This window comes from Tinamus guttatus, unplaced genomic scaffold (genome assembly GCF_059628265.1).
Source record: "Tinamus guttatus ecotype Peru unplaced genomic scaffold, ASM5962826v1 Tinamus_guttatus_pri_ptg000307l, whole genome shotgun sequence".
NCBI lineage: Eukaryota > Metazoa > Chordata > Aves > Tinamiformes > Tinamidae > Tinamus > Tinamus guttatus.
In genome coordinates this window covers 2,053,780-2,068,079 of record NW_028288841.1, presented here as the reverse complement: position 1 = coordinate 2,068,079, position 14,300 = coordinate 2,053,780, and the positions used below count along the sequence as shown (strand labels likewise).

Here is a 14,300-nt window from a genome sequence, read left to right as displayed (position 1 = left end):
GCGGCAGCCGGCGCTGCCGGCGGGGTCACGGCGGCGGGTGGCAGCTGGGGCTGCCGCTGCCCGCGGGGCCGGGGCGGTTGACGCGGGGCGGGGCAGGGGGCCCGTGGGGCTGCGGCGCCCGCGGGGCCGGGGACAGCGCGGGGGGCACGCGTGGGGCCGCGGCCGCGTGCGGGGACCGCGTGGGCGGGGCCAACAGGGGGCGGGGCATAGCGCGGGGGGGAGGGGCGTACCTCGCAGGCCCCGCCCTTCCGGCCATGGCGGCGGCGCTGCGGCGGCTGGGCCGGGCGGCCCCGCGGACCGCGGGCGGGTAGGGCCGGGCCGGGGGGCGGCGCGGGGCGCGGAGGTCCCTTGGTGGGGCTGCCGGAGGGCACCTCGGGCGGGCGTGGGGGGCGCGGTGGGGCCGGCGGGGGGTCCCCACGGGCGCTGCCCCGCAGGGCGCCGAGCCGCGCGCACCGCCTCACGCCGGCCGACGACGAGCTCTACCAGCGCACGCGGGTCACGGTGCTGCAGGCCGAGTCCCCCAACGCCACGTTCATCGAGGGCTACACGAACCGCGGCTTCACCATCAGCGGCAGCCTCGTGGTGGGGCCCTGCGCCATCCTGCCCCGCGCCATCCTGCAGTGGAACGTGAGTGCCCGTCGCGGCGCCGGGCTGCCCTGCACGCGGCCGGGGCGGCCCCGCTCAGCGCCCGTGCTGTCCCCGCAGGTCGGCTCCTACCGGGACATCTCCCACGAGAGCCTGTCGCTCTTCCGCCTGCTGGAGCCCCGCATCGGTACGTGGGGCAGGGGCTCCCGCTCGGGGGCCTCCGCTGGCCCCAATCCTGTCCTCCCAGCCAGCACCGTGTCCCCTTGCAGAGATCCTGGTGCTGGGCACGGGGGACAGGGTGGAGCGGCTGCATCCCGCCCTGCTGAAGCACATGCGGGCGTGCGGGATCGCCGTGGAGGTGCAGGACACGGTGAGCAGGAGCACATGGCGGGGGCTCCAGGGCGGGCGGTGGGAACGTGCCTGCGCTGTGGGCGCTGCCTGCCCCGGGACGGGCTCCTCTGCCCCCGGGCAAGCGCGGGGCCCGGCCCTGGGCGGCAGCGGCCCCTTCTCAATCCCTCCCTCGGCTCCTTGTGCAGGCGAACGCCTGCGCGACCTTCAACTTCCTAATGAGCGAGAAGCGCCTCACGGCTGCCGGGCTCATCCCTCCGCGGAGCGGCTGAGCACTCCGGGACGTGCGTGGAACCGCTCTCCTCGTGCCTACCTAAAGCACCATGGCTGCTGCACCCCAACTGACGCTGCTCCGGAGGGGAAAACGCTGCGGAATAAACTGGCAGGACCCCGATGCTGGCGGGGGGTGGCTCTGGGGCACACACGGCTCCCGCAGTCACGGTGCTCGCGGTCCTCCCGGCCCAGCCGTGCCGAGGTGGGACCTGCTCCGCAGGCAGCCGCTGCGTCCGCAGGCCGGGGAATCTGTGCACTGAGAGATAAACTTGCCCGAGGGCCCCACGCGTCTCGCCTGGGCTGTGTCGCGCTGCGGGGCCGCGTGCAGGAGCTGACGTGGGTTCTCCCAGTGCTCGCAAGCAGCCAGCATGTCCATGAGCAGCGGGACAGCGCGGCCGCCTCTGCAGACCTTCCACCTCTCCCGCCTGCCTGGCTCCCTGGGGCTGTGCTGCTTGAATGAGTGTTTCCCCCAGCTCAGCCACCTGCCCAATACCCGCCCAACTCTTGGAGTTGTTGTGGCCATCACCAAAATTCACGTGGCACCTTGTAGTGGGGCTGAGCCCTCACCTCCACCGCAGCACCGGGGCTGCAGTGCTGCCCTCGCCGGGCATTTATCTGTCCTGCCCAATGCTGCACCTGTGACAGCATGGGTGCCCAAAGCCACCCTTGGGACCCTGTACTGGCACATCCCTCGTCTCCTGTAACGCTGCTGCTAGCACAGCACAGTCAGTGTCACAACCATCCTTGCGTGTCAGGCACTGCCACTGCGGAGGGTGCTGGCTCCTGTCCTCCTGCCCAGCAGTGCCTTCTGCTCCCTCCTGGGGCTCAGTCTCCTCCCCAGCCCCATCTCGGGTGGTGCAGGGTCCCTGCCCCAGGCTCGGGCAGAGAGGAGGGGAAGGGGGCACTGAGTAATCCCACGGATGGGGCTCGTGCCAGGAACCCCTCTCCTGTTCAAGAGGGGGTTCCCCTCTACTGCAGAGGGGAAGGAGGCGCTCAGTGGGGATGGGAAGAAGAGAAGGGAGATGGGAGAAGGGGCAAGGAGAAGGCAGAGGCTCCAGGCTGACTCAAATCCACCCCCAGGAAGCCGGGCCCCCGCCAGCTTTTGTGTTTTCCTCTTTTATTGTAAAACGCGGCCAACACTTACAGGGCCCCAGGCACCAAAGCAGGAGCCCGGGTCCTGGGCGGCTCTTGGGCCCTCCCAGGTGGTGGTGAAGCAGCCAACGGACACGGGGGGGCTCCAGGCAGCCCACAGAGCAATGGCACTTGTGCAGCAAGAGCAGCTCCGGTGCGGGGTGGCACGGGGCCGAGTGGCACGATGAGGAGATGGGGCTGGAGCTCCTTCAGAAGAGGCGCTTCTCATACCTGTGAGGACAGGGGGGCCTTGAGGGGGCAGCAAACCGCACCGCCCTTCCACTGACACCTCTGTGCCGAGGAAGGGACCACAGCACAGCCAGGAACAGCCCCTGGCCACAGTGGGGCTGACAGCAGGGCAGGCAACAGCCCAACTGCGCCGAGCGGCTTCGCACACCCAGCCCACGAGGACGGCGGCAGGAGCACTTACGAGTGGAGGCCGTGGACCCCTCCTTCCACCTGGGCAGACGTCGTCCTCTTCTCAAACTTCAACTCTCCCGAGTACATCATGGCTCTGGGGAGGGAGGACGCGCGGTCAGGGGCCAGCAGGAGCCAAGGGAGCAGAGCGCCGGGCCGGGCAGCGGCCCGTTCCCCTGGCCAAGGCAGCGTGAGCTCTGCTGCGCAAGTACGAGCCGGGCAGAGCCCAGCGCTTCTGACCCGGCCCCGCAGAACGTGCCACGAGGGACCCTATTCCTGCAGCCCTGGGGCTGCCACAGCCCTGGCACAGCAACCACCGGAGATGGAGGAGAGGGCTACAGCGCGGCCAGGCAATGGGGACACCGTGGCAGCGCTGTGGCCTAACCCAAAGCACAAGCAGCGAGAAGCACTCACCGAACTTGGGTCAGGCTCTTGGCACCAATGTCCTGGCAGGAATGCTGGATCCCAGCAATCAGGTATGGAATGAACTTGTGGATAGAGCCCTTGTCCTGCACTGCTCCAGAGACCCCCTGGGCCACTTTGATTTTGTCCGTCTCACTGTGTGGGGGTGAGAACAAAGTTCATGAGGCAAAGAGCTCCCACAAGCCTGACCTGCTAACCCGAAGCACTGTGTCTTACCTGAAGTACCGATTCTGGCTGCCCAAGTTCTTGTCCATGGCATCTAGTGAGCCCATGCCCCGGTATTTCTTCAGCCTAATTCCATCTGAGAAGAAGTACTCGCCCGGGGCCTCCGTGGTGGCAGCCAGGAGAGATCCCATCATCACTGGAGCGAGAGAGGACCCGGAGCAGCGCGTGAGCAGCGGGCGGGCTGCGCCTGCCCGTCCCCACCGCCCTGCCCAGCGCGACCCAGAGCCTTCCTGCCGCGCGGGACGGCCCGAGCGCGCCCGCTCACCCGTGGAGGCGCCGAGCGCCAGGGCCTTCGCGATGTGCCCGACCGTCTGGATCCCTCCGTCCGCGATCACCGGCACTCCAAACCTCCGGGCGTATTCGGACACCTTGTAGACGGCCGTGGCCTGGGGGCGGCCGCACGCCAGCACTGCAGGCGGGGAGAGAGCGGAGACGGGCTCAGCGCCCCCGGCGCAGGCTCCCCTCCCCAGCAGGCCCGGCAGGCTTCCAGCACACACATGCTCCAGCACTCGGGAACACGCAAATCCCTGGATGCTTCTTCCCTAGGCCAAGTTGCAAGAGAAGCAGATGCCCAGGAGATGCCTGCTGGGACGTCCTCGTGGCCCTGGACACCAAAAGCTGTAGGTGACCTTGGGACGAGGGTCCTTTTTTGAGTACCTGGGATCAGCCAAGTCTTGGTCATCCTGATGCACAGCAGATGTGCAGGGAGCTTGGGAAGGAAGCGGAACAAACTCCCAAAGCTTCTCTCCAGAGCATCCCTAGCACGTTGGCACGTTCCCACCATCTGCTCTTGCCTAGCAGTGTCAGAACCTTCTCTGTGCACCCAGCAGCTCTTGCATGGAAAGGCAGCTGGCTGGGAGACAGCTGATATATGTATATATACACTTATCTTCTTTATATATACATACATATAATCTATCTGCACACACACACAAACACACATGCAGCAGCGGGAAAGGAATTGGGCAGGATGATTTCATGGGAACAAAATCCCATTATGTTGCAGGAAATAATGTCATGTTCCTGCCCTGCAGTGCAGCAAAGACTCTAAGTTTAGCTGCCCCATATGGAAAAGTTCCTAGTCTTGGGATTTACCACCAGCAGTTAGAGAAATTCTATTGTACGTGGCAAGGCTTGAGGGGAAACCATCACAGGACACGTCTTGCAACACATCCGTCAGCCACAGGCATGCAAACACACCAAGATCAGCCGCTCTCCTGGAGCCTTCCCCTCCCCACAATTTACTGGAAGCCTTTTCTCTAGTCAGTCAGATACAGAAGATAAGAACACAGGCATGCAAGGTTAGTCCTTCGGAGTGCAGCCTGCAGGTGTGGTTTAGCCCGCCCGGGGCAGCGCTCACCCCCACGGAGAGGTTTGCCAAGACCTGGAGGCTGGGATCGCCCGGAGCTGCGGGAGCGACGCCAGGCTCCAGGTGGAGATCAGGGAAGACCTGGTTGTAACGGAGCGAAACGCTGCACGGAGCCAGGGCTCGGCCAGCGGCAGCACCGATGCTGTTAGTGTTAAAGAGGTGGTCTCGCTTGGCACCGCGCTGCTATCGGCCACGTGGAGGCCACAGATGCTGCAAGGGAAGAGATGTCTGTAGAAGGAAGGACCTGATCCGAGAGGACCAGGGTGCTGAGCATATTGTGCCCTTCCCTGTGCCAGGGATCGGGACTTGTGGAGACTCACAGCAGCGGCCACGGAGACCAGCCCTTAGCAAGGAGCTTGGCTCGGGGCTCCGGGAGCTTCAGGCCATTCCGACTCTCCCAGGGCCCGGTGCCACAGCTTGGAAGGACGTGCAGGCTTCCCAAGCAAGGCTCAGAGCACACGCACACACACACACACCAGGCAGGGTGATGGTTTGTCTTTTTTTAGCCTATCTGTAAAGGGTGACCCTACAAGATCAACTGCCACACTAGGGAAAACCTTCCAGGATCCGCAATGGAAAACTCTTCCCTGTGCAGTGCTTCAAAAACTAAGAAAAGGGGGAAAAAAAGTCTCCATTTGGGTGTCTGCTTGATCGAGTAGCACCAGAAAAGTACAGATCAGACTCGCACCCTGTGCTGGGCAGAGGAGAGGTCTGTGGGCAAAGATGTGGTTCTGGTACAGAGCTGCAGCGTTGGCCACGCAGAAGTAAGAGCCTTTTTTAACCCCAGAGGAGCCGGCTTTGAGTAAAGCTTAGCCAGGGCACAACCTCCCCGCAAGTGGGGTCAGATGATTTAGAGCAGAATCAAGGACTGCTCAGGGAGCGTCTCCCAGCACTGGATCAGCAGGTGAACACCCAGCTGGAGACCCCAAAGATGCAGCCAGGAAGCTCAGTCAGGCTCCTAAGCTGGATTTTGGAATGGAGGGTGGACAGGCCTGAATGCCCTGAGCCGTCATAGTTCAGACCCTGCTTTAGGAACTCAGAAAGGCTTCTCTGTTTGAATTTCAGATTCAAAACCAGTATCCAAAGCCACAAAACCCCAAGTGCATCTACAGCTAAATTATTCTCAAACAAGCAGTAGGGCCATGTGCAGCCAAATCAGGGTCCTGCTTCAAGACACATAATTAGGGTTGGGAACAGGGCAAGTGACTTACTATAGGTGCCCGTGACAGTAGAAGGGCATTTGGGGCTGTGGGACTTTAGGTCTGGAGGGATCTTTGGAGCAGCTAAACAAAAACAAACACACACATTTTAGAGACAGAAGAACAGCAGCAGAACAAAGGGCCCCAGCAGTGACCTGCTACTAGGCAGAGCATACGGTGTGGGACAGAGCTGACTTTGCAGACCTCTCCTAGCCCGAGGCAAAGCAGGGGCCAGTCCCCGGGCACAGCGCACGCTCGCCCGACCCCAGCAGCCATCCGGAGAGGGAATCCTGCTAACCCCAGGAGCCAGAGTTCTCGCTCCAGAAGGGCAGCGACCTGGGGAGCTGCGGCCGAGAGCTTTGCCCCCACGGCTCCCGCTGCGCGCTCCGCGCTCCTCCTGCCCCGGAGCGGCACCCAGCCCCGCTGCCCACAGCACCCAGGAGCAGCAGCCCCTGGAGCCGGTCACCAGGCTGCAAAGCAGCGCGTGCCGGGAGCCCTCTTGCTCAGCCCGGTGGGGGACACCTCGTTCTGCTCCTAGGGAAGCTTGTCCTTCGGCCAAGCACACAGCAGCTCCTCAGAAAAGGTCCCCCAGGACACGCTGTCCTGACAGGGAAGTCCCTGCAGGCAGCACAGCCGCAGCAGAACAGCTCCAGTCCCAGGGCTGCTCCGGGCCACGCACCGGCAGAGCACCAGTGTAGCTGCTCCTTCAGCCACCAGCTGCCGTCTCGCTGCCTCCCAAGGAGCACAGCAGAGAGGGGCTGTGTCTGCAGGCAGCAGCACCTCACGCTGCCTCACCCCCAGGTCCAAAGCGGGGACCCCGGGTCCCTGTCCCCCGGCAGCGCTCCTCCAGCCATGCCCTCTGGCCGGGCTGGGGACACCCTCTCCACTAAGGCTGACACTGCTGCTGCCCAGCACAAACTCCAGCTAACAGCAGAGACAAGGGCCAGAAACCCCGTTTCAGCCTGGAAATCGCAGGAAGGCGTCAAGCCCAGCAGACCAGTACTGCAGCATCATGCACTCGGCTGCCAGCGGGAAGGGGAGCACAGACAGCTCGGCGAGTCTAACCCATCCCCGGGGCTGTCAGCACTGGAGATCTGGCAAGTTCCTCTCCGTGCAGAGCTGCCCCCAAGGTCACCCCACACTAGGCAGGAGCCTCTGTGGCTCCTGGGGCAAAGCCACGTGTGCCACACCTGCTCTACTCAGTCTCGGTCAGTACTGGCCTTTGCTGCTGCTGCAAGCCCACAGGTTTGACCCGAGTGCTGAGAACGTCCTGCACAGAGGGGTAGGAGACCACTTGCTGGTAGATGTTTCCTTTACAACAGGAGGAGTCCGGCCCAGCTACGCTGCCTTTCAGCAGAGGGTCTCTACTGAACGGATGTCTTCAACCTACTTAGGAGACGGCTGATCTCTCTCACCTTCCTGCGTGATGCAGATGGAGCCACTGCCCATGCCGACCCTCAGGGCATCGACCCCTGCGTCGATGAGGTTCTTGGCCTGAGCCGCAGTCACAACTGTGGAGAGCAGAAATTTGTTTGAAGAGAGACAAGCAGAGCTGCACGTGACACCTCTCTGCCCCGGCGCGTGCCCCACGCAGGGTGGCAGCTGCACGCTTGCACCAAAGCCTCGCTGCCCACCTGCAAACACAGGCTCCTTGCAGTGCCAGCTGGCCCTGGCAGATACAAAAACATCGGCCTCTTGGGCTACTCTAACACAGCTGCACCCGAAGGCTGCTGTTTCCCATGGCTCTTCCCTCCCAGCCCTATTTTCAGGGGGAGTGCCTCAAATTACAGACTTTTCGCAGCCCCTGGAGAGCCTGCAGGTGGTGACCAGGGAGGTGGCAGAGGTCACAGCCATGGCATCAAATGCTTTGGGCAATGCTACGTAGCAAGGGCAGAGCACGGGCTGACACCACCACCACTCACAGGCTAACCAGGTAAAGACAAGAACTGCTGAGCTCTACGGTCAAGAGGCACGGAAAATTTCCATCAGATTTCCACATAAAGCAGAACTCATTCTTACAATTATCCATAATTTTAAAGACTTTGAACTGGTGCAGCAGAGGTTGGAGGGTAAGGACCTACAGTGCACTGCGCTGCAGAACAGAAATTTCAAGTATTTGCAGCAGAGAAGCAGCAGCAGGGCACTTAGCTGCAGAGCAGCTTTCTCTGTCCCACAGGTCTGGAGAAACCATTTTTAGTTCAAGAAATTCAACAAGAGGAAAGTCTAACATACATCCTTGCAGCTCCGCCTACATCTATGAAGCAAACACATTTTAGAAACAAGAACAGACTTCAACAATTTCATACCATTTCCTCCAATAACTTGCAGGTTAGGGTACTTCTCCTTAATATATTTAATCATATTGATCTGAAAGATGGAGTTTCCTTGAGAGGAATCCTGCAAAAGAAGGGAAAAAAATATTTAACCCAGAATTTCTGCTGGAGAGTTCTGGAGGGTCCTCAGATCTTCACTCTGCCTACTAGGCTCTCTGCTAAGGCAGCTGCCAAGTCAGTAATACCCTACACAAGGCAGTTTATCTTCAAGATTTCAATAATGCCCATTAAATCCTGCAGCTTGCCCTGCTACCCACGGCAGGCTCCTCGCAGCACCTCTGGCTGCAGGCAGCAAAAAGAAGGGGCTGGTGCTGCCAGCAGGATGTCACCAGCCCTGTCTCCAACTACAGGCAGAACCGTGAACATTCCTGTGACACAGAAGGGCAGGAGGTGGGACACATCTCCCTGCTGGAATACCAGATGTCCAGCACCTAGTGCTCGAGTCCTGCCAATTCTCAGTGATCCAGCTGCATCCGTTGAACATTTCCAGCTCAGCACCGTTCAGCCACGTCCTCAGAGAACAGCAGACTTGCAAGCTAATGATGGATGAGAAAACGCTGTGCAAGCACAGGCGGTGGCTGCGGTACCTGAGAGCTTACAGAGCAGGTGAGGAGCCCAGCAGAGCCGCTGTGAGCTGACTACTCCAGCCCTGCAACCCTGAGTGTCAAGCAATTAAGAGAAAAACACAGGAACAAACACTGAGCAGTTTAAGGGAAACTGTAAGAAGTCAAACACGCCATTCTACACAACTAGTTAGGAGAGGATGGTGTCAGAGGGCAGGAAGCACTGGTAGGAGGCTCTGTAGTAACTGATAGCATTTCTTTACTTGGCCTTCAAGACTTTCGAACAAGTTCTGGAGCAATGAAACCCTTCTCATCCGACGATCCCAGCCTGAATTTGAGTTGGAGATACACAAATTTTCATGTCCTAAAGCAAAACGATCTGTACTGCAAAGAGCAGCTGCAGCGCTGCTAAGCCTGCGTCAAAGAGGTTCGTTCGAACAGGATGCTCAGCCCACCCAAGCCCCTCAGCAGCTCACCAGAACGACCGCGTCCACGCCAGCCTGCACGAGCAGGTCCAGCCGGTACTTGTCATCCTCGTGGGTCCCGATAGCAGCACCACAGAGCAGCTGTTTCTTGGAATCCTTAGAGGCCAGAGGGTAGTCCCGGTTCTTCTTGAGATCCGTGCGAGCAATTATAGCCACCAGCTCGTCGTCCTCGTTCACAATGGGCAGCTTGCCTGGGAACAGAAAGCGGGGCACTGCAACCGCTGCGGGAGGCGCGTGCTGGCCAGGGCAGCAGCATCAGGCAGGAACCCAAACAGAGCTGCGTGGCCAAGACCCAGGCGACTACGTTACCAGGTCTTGCTTTGGACACAGATGCCAGCAGCCCTGACTCAGGGAAGAGGACAAGGAATCTGGAGGACTGGGAAAGGGCTGGGATTTTCAAAGTAATCATAGAACAAGTGCAGCTTTTTTATTCATTAGATACCTGACACCGTGTTAAAGTCACTATCAAACCCTCACGGAGCTGAGTACTGAAATGCAAAGGATACAAAACTGGAGACGTGTGGCTGGACACGCTGCAGCTTTTCAGCTCCCAGGTTGCCAAACACCCCTCAGCTTCAAAACAGGCCTGGGATGAACGCAGGTGAACCCTGCACCCTGGCACAGGGCCCGGGGCACCGTGTCCCTTCTCCGTCCGTCCCTCACGTGGGCACGCGGCCCTGCCGTGTTCCGCCCACGCACAGACGTGCGCCCACGGCTCGCTCTGCTGCTCCCACGCCAGCGCTTCCACAGCTCTCCCTTCCGTCACGCAGACGTCCGCAGGTACCTTTTTTACTCCTCTGCAGAATTTCATTGGCTTCTTTCAACATTACTCCGGCCGGGGCCACAACAAGATCCTCCCGCTTTGTCATTATCTAGCGGGAGAGAGAAGAGAAAGCGTCACCAAAACCCCTCTGCGCTGATGTGAGAAGCCTCTGCTCCCCCAGCAGCGCGTGGGAGCGCTCTGCAGCGCAGCAACACAAACACACGGCCCGCAGCACCCGGCTCCACGCAGGAGCTGCCCGACTAAACGTCACGTGCAGCCCCCAACCCACTGCAGCAGTGAGAAGAGAGGGGACAGAGGGTCTCAGCAGGCTGCGGGGAAGCACCTGGAAGCAAGGGAGGACTCGCAGATGACACTGGTTTGGAACATCGCCCAAACAGCCCTCGCTTTTAATAGGGGTGGGTAAATAAGGGCTGCAGGTACTTGCACAGCCCCACGCTGTGTGGGAACAACAGCAGCCGCCCCCATGCCCCAGTCACCGTCTCTGCTCAGAATAACCCACGGCTGCCGCGAAGGTCAATGGGGCAAAGGAGTCACCTGAAGCCAAACTGTCGCCCACGCTCGCTCTGATAAACAAGCACCAAAACACAGTGCAGAGATAAGGGGCAACGGACACAAATTGGAACATGTGAAATTCTGGCTTATATAAGGAGCAAAAGCGCTTGCCAAGAGGACAGGCAAGCGCTGGAACAGAGGGCCGGTGAGGAGGGGAAAATCTCCATCCCTGGAGCCACTGGACCCTCAACCAGATACAACCTGGAAAGCTGTTCCAGTGGAACCTGCTTCGAGCAGGGCACTGGAGGAGAGACCTCCAGAGGTCCCTTCCTCCCGGCTACAGCATTCCACGAGCAGACACGTTTCACACAGGATATTTTCATAAAAGGTTACTCTAAAAGGCCAGACAAGGTTAAAAGGGAACCCTGTTTAACCTCTGGGGGAGCAGGGCTATGAGACACCCCCCTCCTTGGCTTTGCCGGTGGCAGAGGGGAGCGGCGAGCGGCAACACGAGCAACTTTCCACCTCTGCAGAGCCAAATGACCCAGGCCAAGGGTGGGACAAGCTTCTTATCTGGCTCTTCCGAATGGGGGAGTCTCTCTTTGGGGCCACGAGCACTTTTGAAACCACCCCGGTTTTAGGGCTCCTGTTAGGGATATTTATAGGCGATTTCAAAGCAAGCGGGGAAGAGCATGTGATGCCCGATCTGGCCAGAAAGAGCTAAAAATAGTCCTGAGCCACGAGCAGAGGCTGACAGGGAGGCACCGTCGGCGTAACCTGACAATCCCGCGGATCTACGGTTTCGTGTAACACAAATACCAAAAGTAACTGAAATCAACACCTGCACGGGAGAGGACGCGGTTCTGAAAAGGGTATTTCTGCAGCATTGTAAAAGCTAAGCTATCTCAGGGAATTATTTTGAAGGGTGAATAGCCTAGATGGGGCACAAAGGGAAAGGCTGCCCAGTTGAGAAAGACCTGCACATGGAGGGCCTGCTCTTTAGAGTGGACCCAAAACAGGACAACAGCAGCAGCCAGGAATAGCAGCTATGGAAGCACAGGAGGGCGCACGGCAGCCTGGAGGGGCAGATTGCTCCCACAGCACTGAAGTAAAGCCCCACGGCCATACACACAAACTGCACAGCTTTCCTTTTATCTGCAAGCCCTTGGCAAGGCTCACGGAGAGAACGCTCCAGCCCTGGGACTAAAATACAGACCAATGCCGCAGAGCTAACGTGGCGCCTACCAGCTCCAGCTGGCACCGTCCCCCGCAGCCACATTTCAGTCCCTTTCCTTATCACAAGCTGTTCAATGCTCACAGCCTGCAGCTGCTCACAGGCCCTTCTCACCTCTCCAAGGGGCAAGTCGTGCTCTGACTCCTTCAGGAAGTCGATATCGCGAGATGAGATGATCCCCACCAGCTTCCCCCCCATCTTCCCGTTGTCCGTGATGGGAATGCCACAGAATCCGTGCCGAGCTTTCGCTTCAAACACATCCCGCACTCTGTCGTTGGGGCTCAGCACCACGGGGTCCGTGATGAATCCCTGCTCGTATTTCTGCAAGGAGAAGGATTCAGCAGGCAATAGGCAGCGCGGCCACACTGAGCACAAGGGGGACACCCGGACCATGCGGCCACCATGTGGCACCTGGTCTGCTCAGATGTTGGCCAACAGGAGGACTCACAAAACAGCAGCCGGGCTAGCTTGGGTAGTATCTGATTGCAGGGAGTCCCCAGACTAGCCTCCTTTCTGAGGAATATGCCCCCCATATATATATATATATATATATATATATATATATATATGTATACACACACACATATACAAATATATATATGCATACATATATTTGATGTTCCCTCACTGAGGAGGCCTGGCCACAGCTCTTGGCCCCAGCCGTGTGCAGGACAACACCTGACACACAAGGGATTTGCGTGGGAACCGCTCTGCTCCAAAGTGCTGAGACCTGGCAGATGTTAAAGGTCTCCTCTAGCAGGCACAGCTCATCCCACAGCCTCTCTGGAGGGTCGAAACCACCCCCTGCTCCTGCGGGGAGCCCGCGCAGCGCTCACCGCTGCCCTCGGTCACCTACCTTCACCTTCCGCACTTCGTTGGCCTGGAACTCCGGGGTGCAGTTGTGATGGATGAAGCCGATGCCCCCTGTGAGCTGCCAACGCAAGGGAGGCTCTGAGTCACTCCAAGAGGGGCCTGGCCCTTAGTGGAGCGAATCCAACAGACACCCCAGGGACCGACCAGGCCGGACCGAACCCTGCTCAGGGCACGAGCATCGGGCTGGCACCATCCGGAGCGCCGGCTTCCCTCGGGGACGAGCAGGAGGCGCCTCCTTATCCTGCCCGGCTCCATCCCGCTCCCACCGGCACCCACCGCCGGCCTTGGCGGGGCACACGCACGGACTCACCGCCATGGCGATGGCCATGCCGGCCTCGGTGACCGTGTCCATGGGGGACGAGACGAGCGGCGTCTTGAGCGTGATGCGCTTGGTGAGCGCCGACGTGAGGTCCTGCGGCGGCAGCGGCCCCGTCAGCGGCTCCGCGCGGCCCCGCGCCGGGCACCCCCGCGCCCGCCCCGCACTCACCACCTGGTCCGCCGTGAAGTCGATGTAGCCCGGGAGGATGAGGAAATCACTGCGGAAAGGGAGAGCGCTCAGCGCGGGGGGGGCCGCTACGGCCCGGTCCGGCGTGACCCGGCACCCACGGCCCGGTCCGGCCCGCCCCGCCGCCCCTCACTTGTAGGTGAGGCCGTCGCCGCAGCTGAAGAGCTGCTGCGCCGTGAGGCCGTCGTCGGGCACGTAGCCGGTGCCGCCGCTGATGAGGTAGTCCGCCATGGCGCCGCCGCGTGCCCCGCCGCGCAGGCCGCGCCCCGACGGCGGCCGCGAGGGCTCAGCCCCCGCCCGCCCCGCCGAGCGCGAGCGCGGCCCGCCGGGAGGCGGCGCCCGGGAGGCGCCTCCCCGCCCGCAGGCGCCGGGGCCGCGGCGAGCGGCGGCCCCCGAGCCCCGGCAGCGGCGGCGGCGCGGCCGCATCCAGCTCTGCGCCGCGGGAAACGCGCTCGGGAAAACACGCGAGGAGGAGCCGCGCCGCGTAACGGCCGCTGCGCCACAGCGCGAGGAAGCGGAGCGGAGCACGCGGCGCCGCGGGACACCGAGAGCTGCTTAACGCAGAAACGACCCGCAACGGGAGCAACACTGAGACGTGGAGGGAAAGCAGGAGCCTGGCGGCAGGGCCACGGAGGGGCTGGGGGGCAACGGCAGGAACAGAACCGCGGCCGTGAGAAAGGCCTAAAGGGAGAAAAAGAGAATTGCACCTGCAGGAGAAGAAAGCTCCAGGTTAGAGGGTTTTTTCCAGGTATGTTGAGATGCTTCTCCCTTAGAAACCCCTTTGGTCATCGGGAAAACGTTCTCAGCTGTAGACCAGGAACCTACAGCTGTGCTTTCCACCACCACCTCGGGTGGTTTGTGCATCTCGGCTGATCAGCGACCCTGTCTCACCCTGCACAGCTACGGCCGTCTCCCCAAGGCACCTCCGTATTCGTAACAGTGACTCTGTGATAAAGCAGCTCATAAACTGCATCCTGATACCCAGCTGTCTCCCTGCAGGTTTAATCCTCATCCAACGATCTACAGGTAACTGCAGGAAAACCTACGTGTTAGAGGGGGGT

At 60.6% G+C, this 14,300-nt stretch overlaps 2 protein-coding genes across 4 annotated transcripts; one reads left to right on the top strand and one right to left on the bottom strand.

Annotated features, from left to right (window-relative positions):
• Positions 1–254: 254 nt before the first annotated feature.
• On the top strand, positions 255–1,208 carry NDUFAF3 (NADH:ubiquinone oxidoreductase complex assembly factor 3). The gene is made up of 5 exons (XM_088528241.1): positions 255–307; positions 435–627; positions 706–772; positions 855–955; positions 1,122–1,208. The coding sequence occupies exons 1-5, from the start codon at positions 255–257 to the stop codon at positions 1,203–1,205; spliced, it is 498 nt and encodes a 165-aa protein (XP_088384367.1). The 3' UTR covers positions 1,206–1,208.
• A 1,098-nt stretch (positions 1,209–2,306) lies between these two features.
• Positions 2,307–13,522, bottom strand: IMPDH2 (inosine monophosphate dehydrogenase 2). 3 transcript variants are annotated; one of them, XM_088528237.1, is made up of 15 exons: positions 13,373–13,522; positions 13,222–13,270; positions 13,045–13,146; positions 12,718–12,792; positions 11,976–12,182; positions 10,136–10,223; positions 9,343–9,542; positions 8,277–8,367; positions 7,386–7,481; positions 5,983–6,054; positions 3,668–3,811; positions 3,394–3,538; positions 3,169–3,312; positions 2,768–2,851; positions 2,307–2,568 (listed from the first exon to the last, which is right to left on the bottom strand). In XM_088528237.1, the coding sequence occupies exons 1-15, from the start codon at positions 13,468–13,470 to the stop codon at positions 2,547–2,549; spliced, it is 1,617 nt and encodes a 538-aa protein (XP_088384363.1). In that variant the 5' UTR covers positions 13,471–13,522; the 3' UTR covers positions 2,307–2,546. The 3 variants fall into 3 exon arrangements, with proteins under 3 accessions (XP_088384363.1, XP_088384364.1, XP_088384362.1); XM_088528238.1 differs by lacking the exon at positions 5,983–6,054 and having other exon boundaries at positions 13,373–13,521; XM_088528236.1 differs by lacking the exon at positions 5,983–6,054 and having other exon boundaries at positions 3,394–3,811.
• Positions 13,523–14,300: the final 778 nt, after the last annotated feature.

Bases quoted from the DNA above. Each gene is read 5' to 3' on its own strand.
- IMPDH2 (XM_088528236.1), bottom strand. From the start codon at position 13,470: ATGGCGGACTACCTCATCAGCGGCGGCACCGGCTACGTGCCCGACGAC. The intron at 12,793-13,044 runs GTGAGTCCGTGC...TTGCGTTGGCAG, and splicing joins GCATGGCCATCGCCATGGCG to CTCACAGGGGGCATCGGCTT. The intron at 9,543-10,135 runs GTACCTGCGGAC...TTCTGTTCCCAG, and splicing joins TCTGCAGAGGAGTAAAAAAG to GCAAGCTGCCCATTGTGAAC.
- NDUFAF3 (XM_088528241.1), top strand. From the start codon at position 255: ATGGCGGCGGCGCTGCGGCGGCTGGGCCGGGCGGCCCCGCGGACCGCG. The intron at 308-434 runs GTAGGGCCGGGC...GCTGCCCCGCAG, and splicing joins GCCCCGCGGACCGCGGGCGG to GGCGCCGAGCCGCGCGCACC. The intron at 628-705 runs GTGAGTGCCCGT...CTGTCCCCGCAG, and splicing joins GCGCCATCCTGCAGTGGAAC to GTCGGCTCCTACCGGGACAT.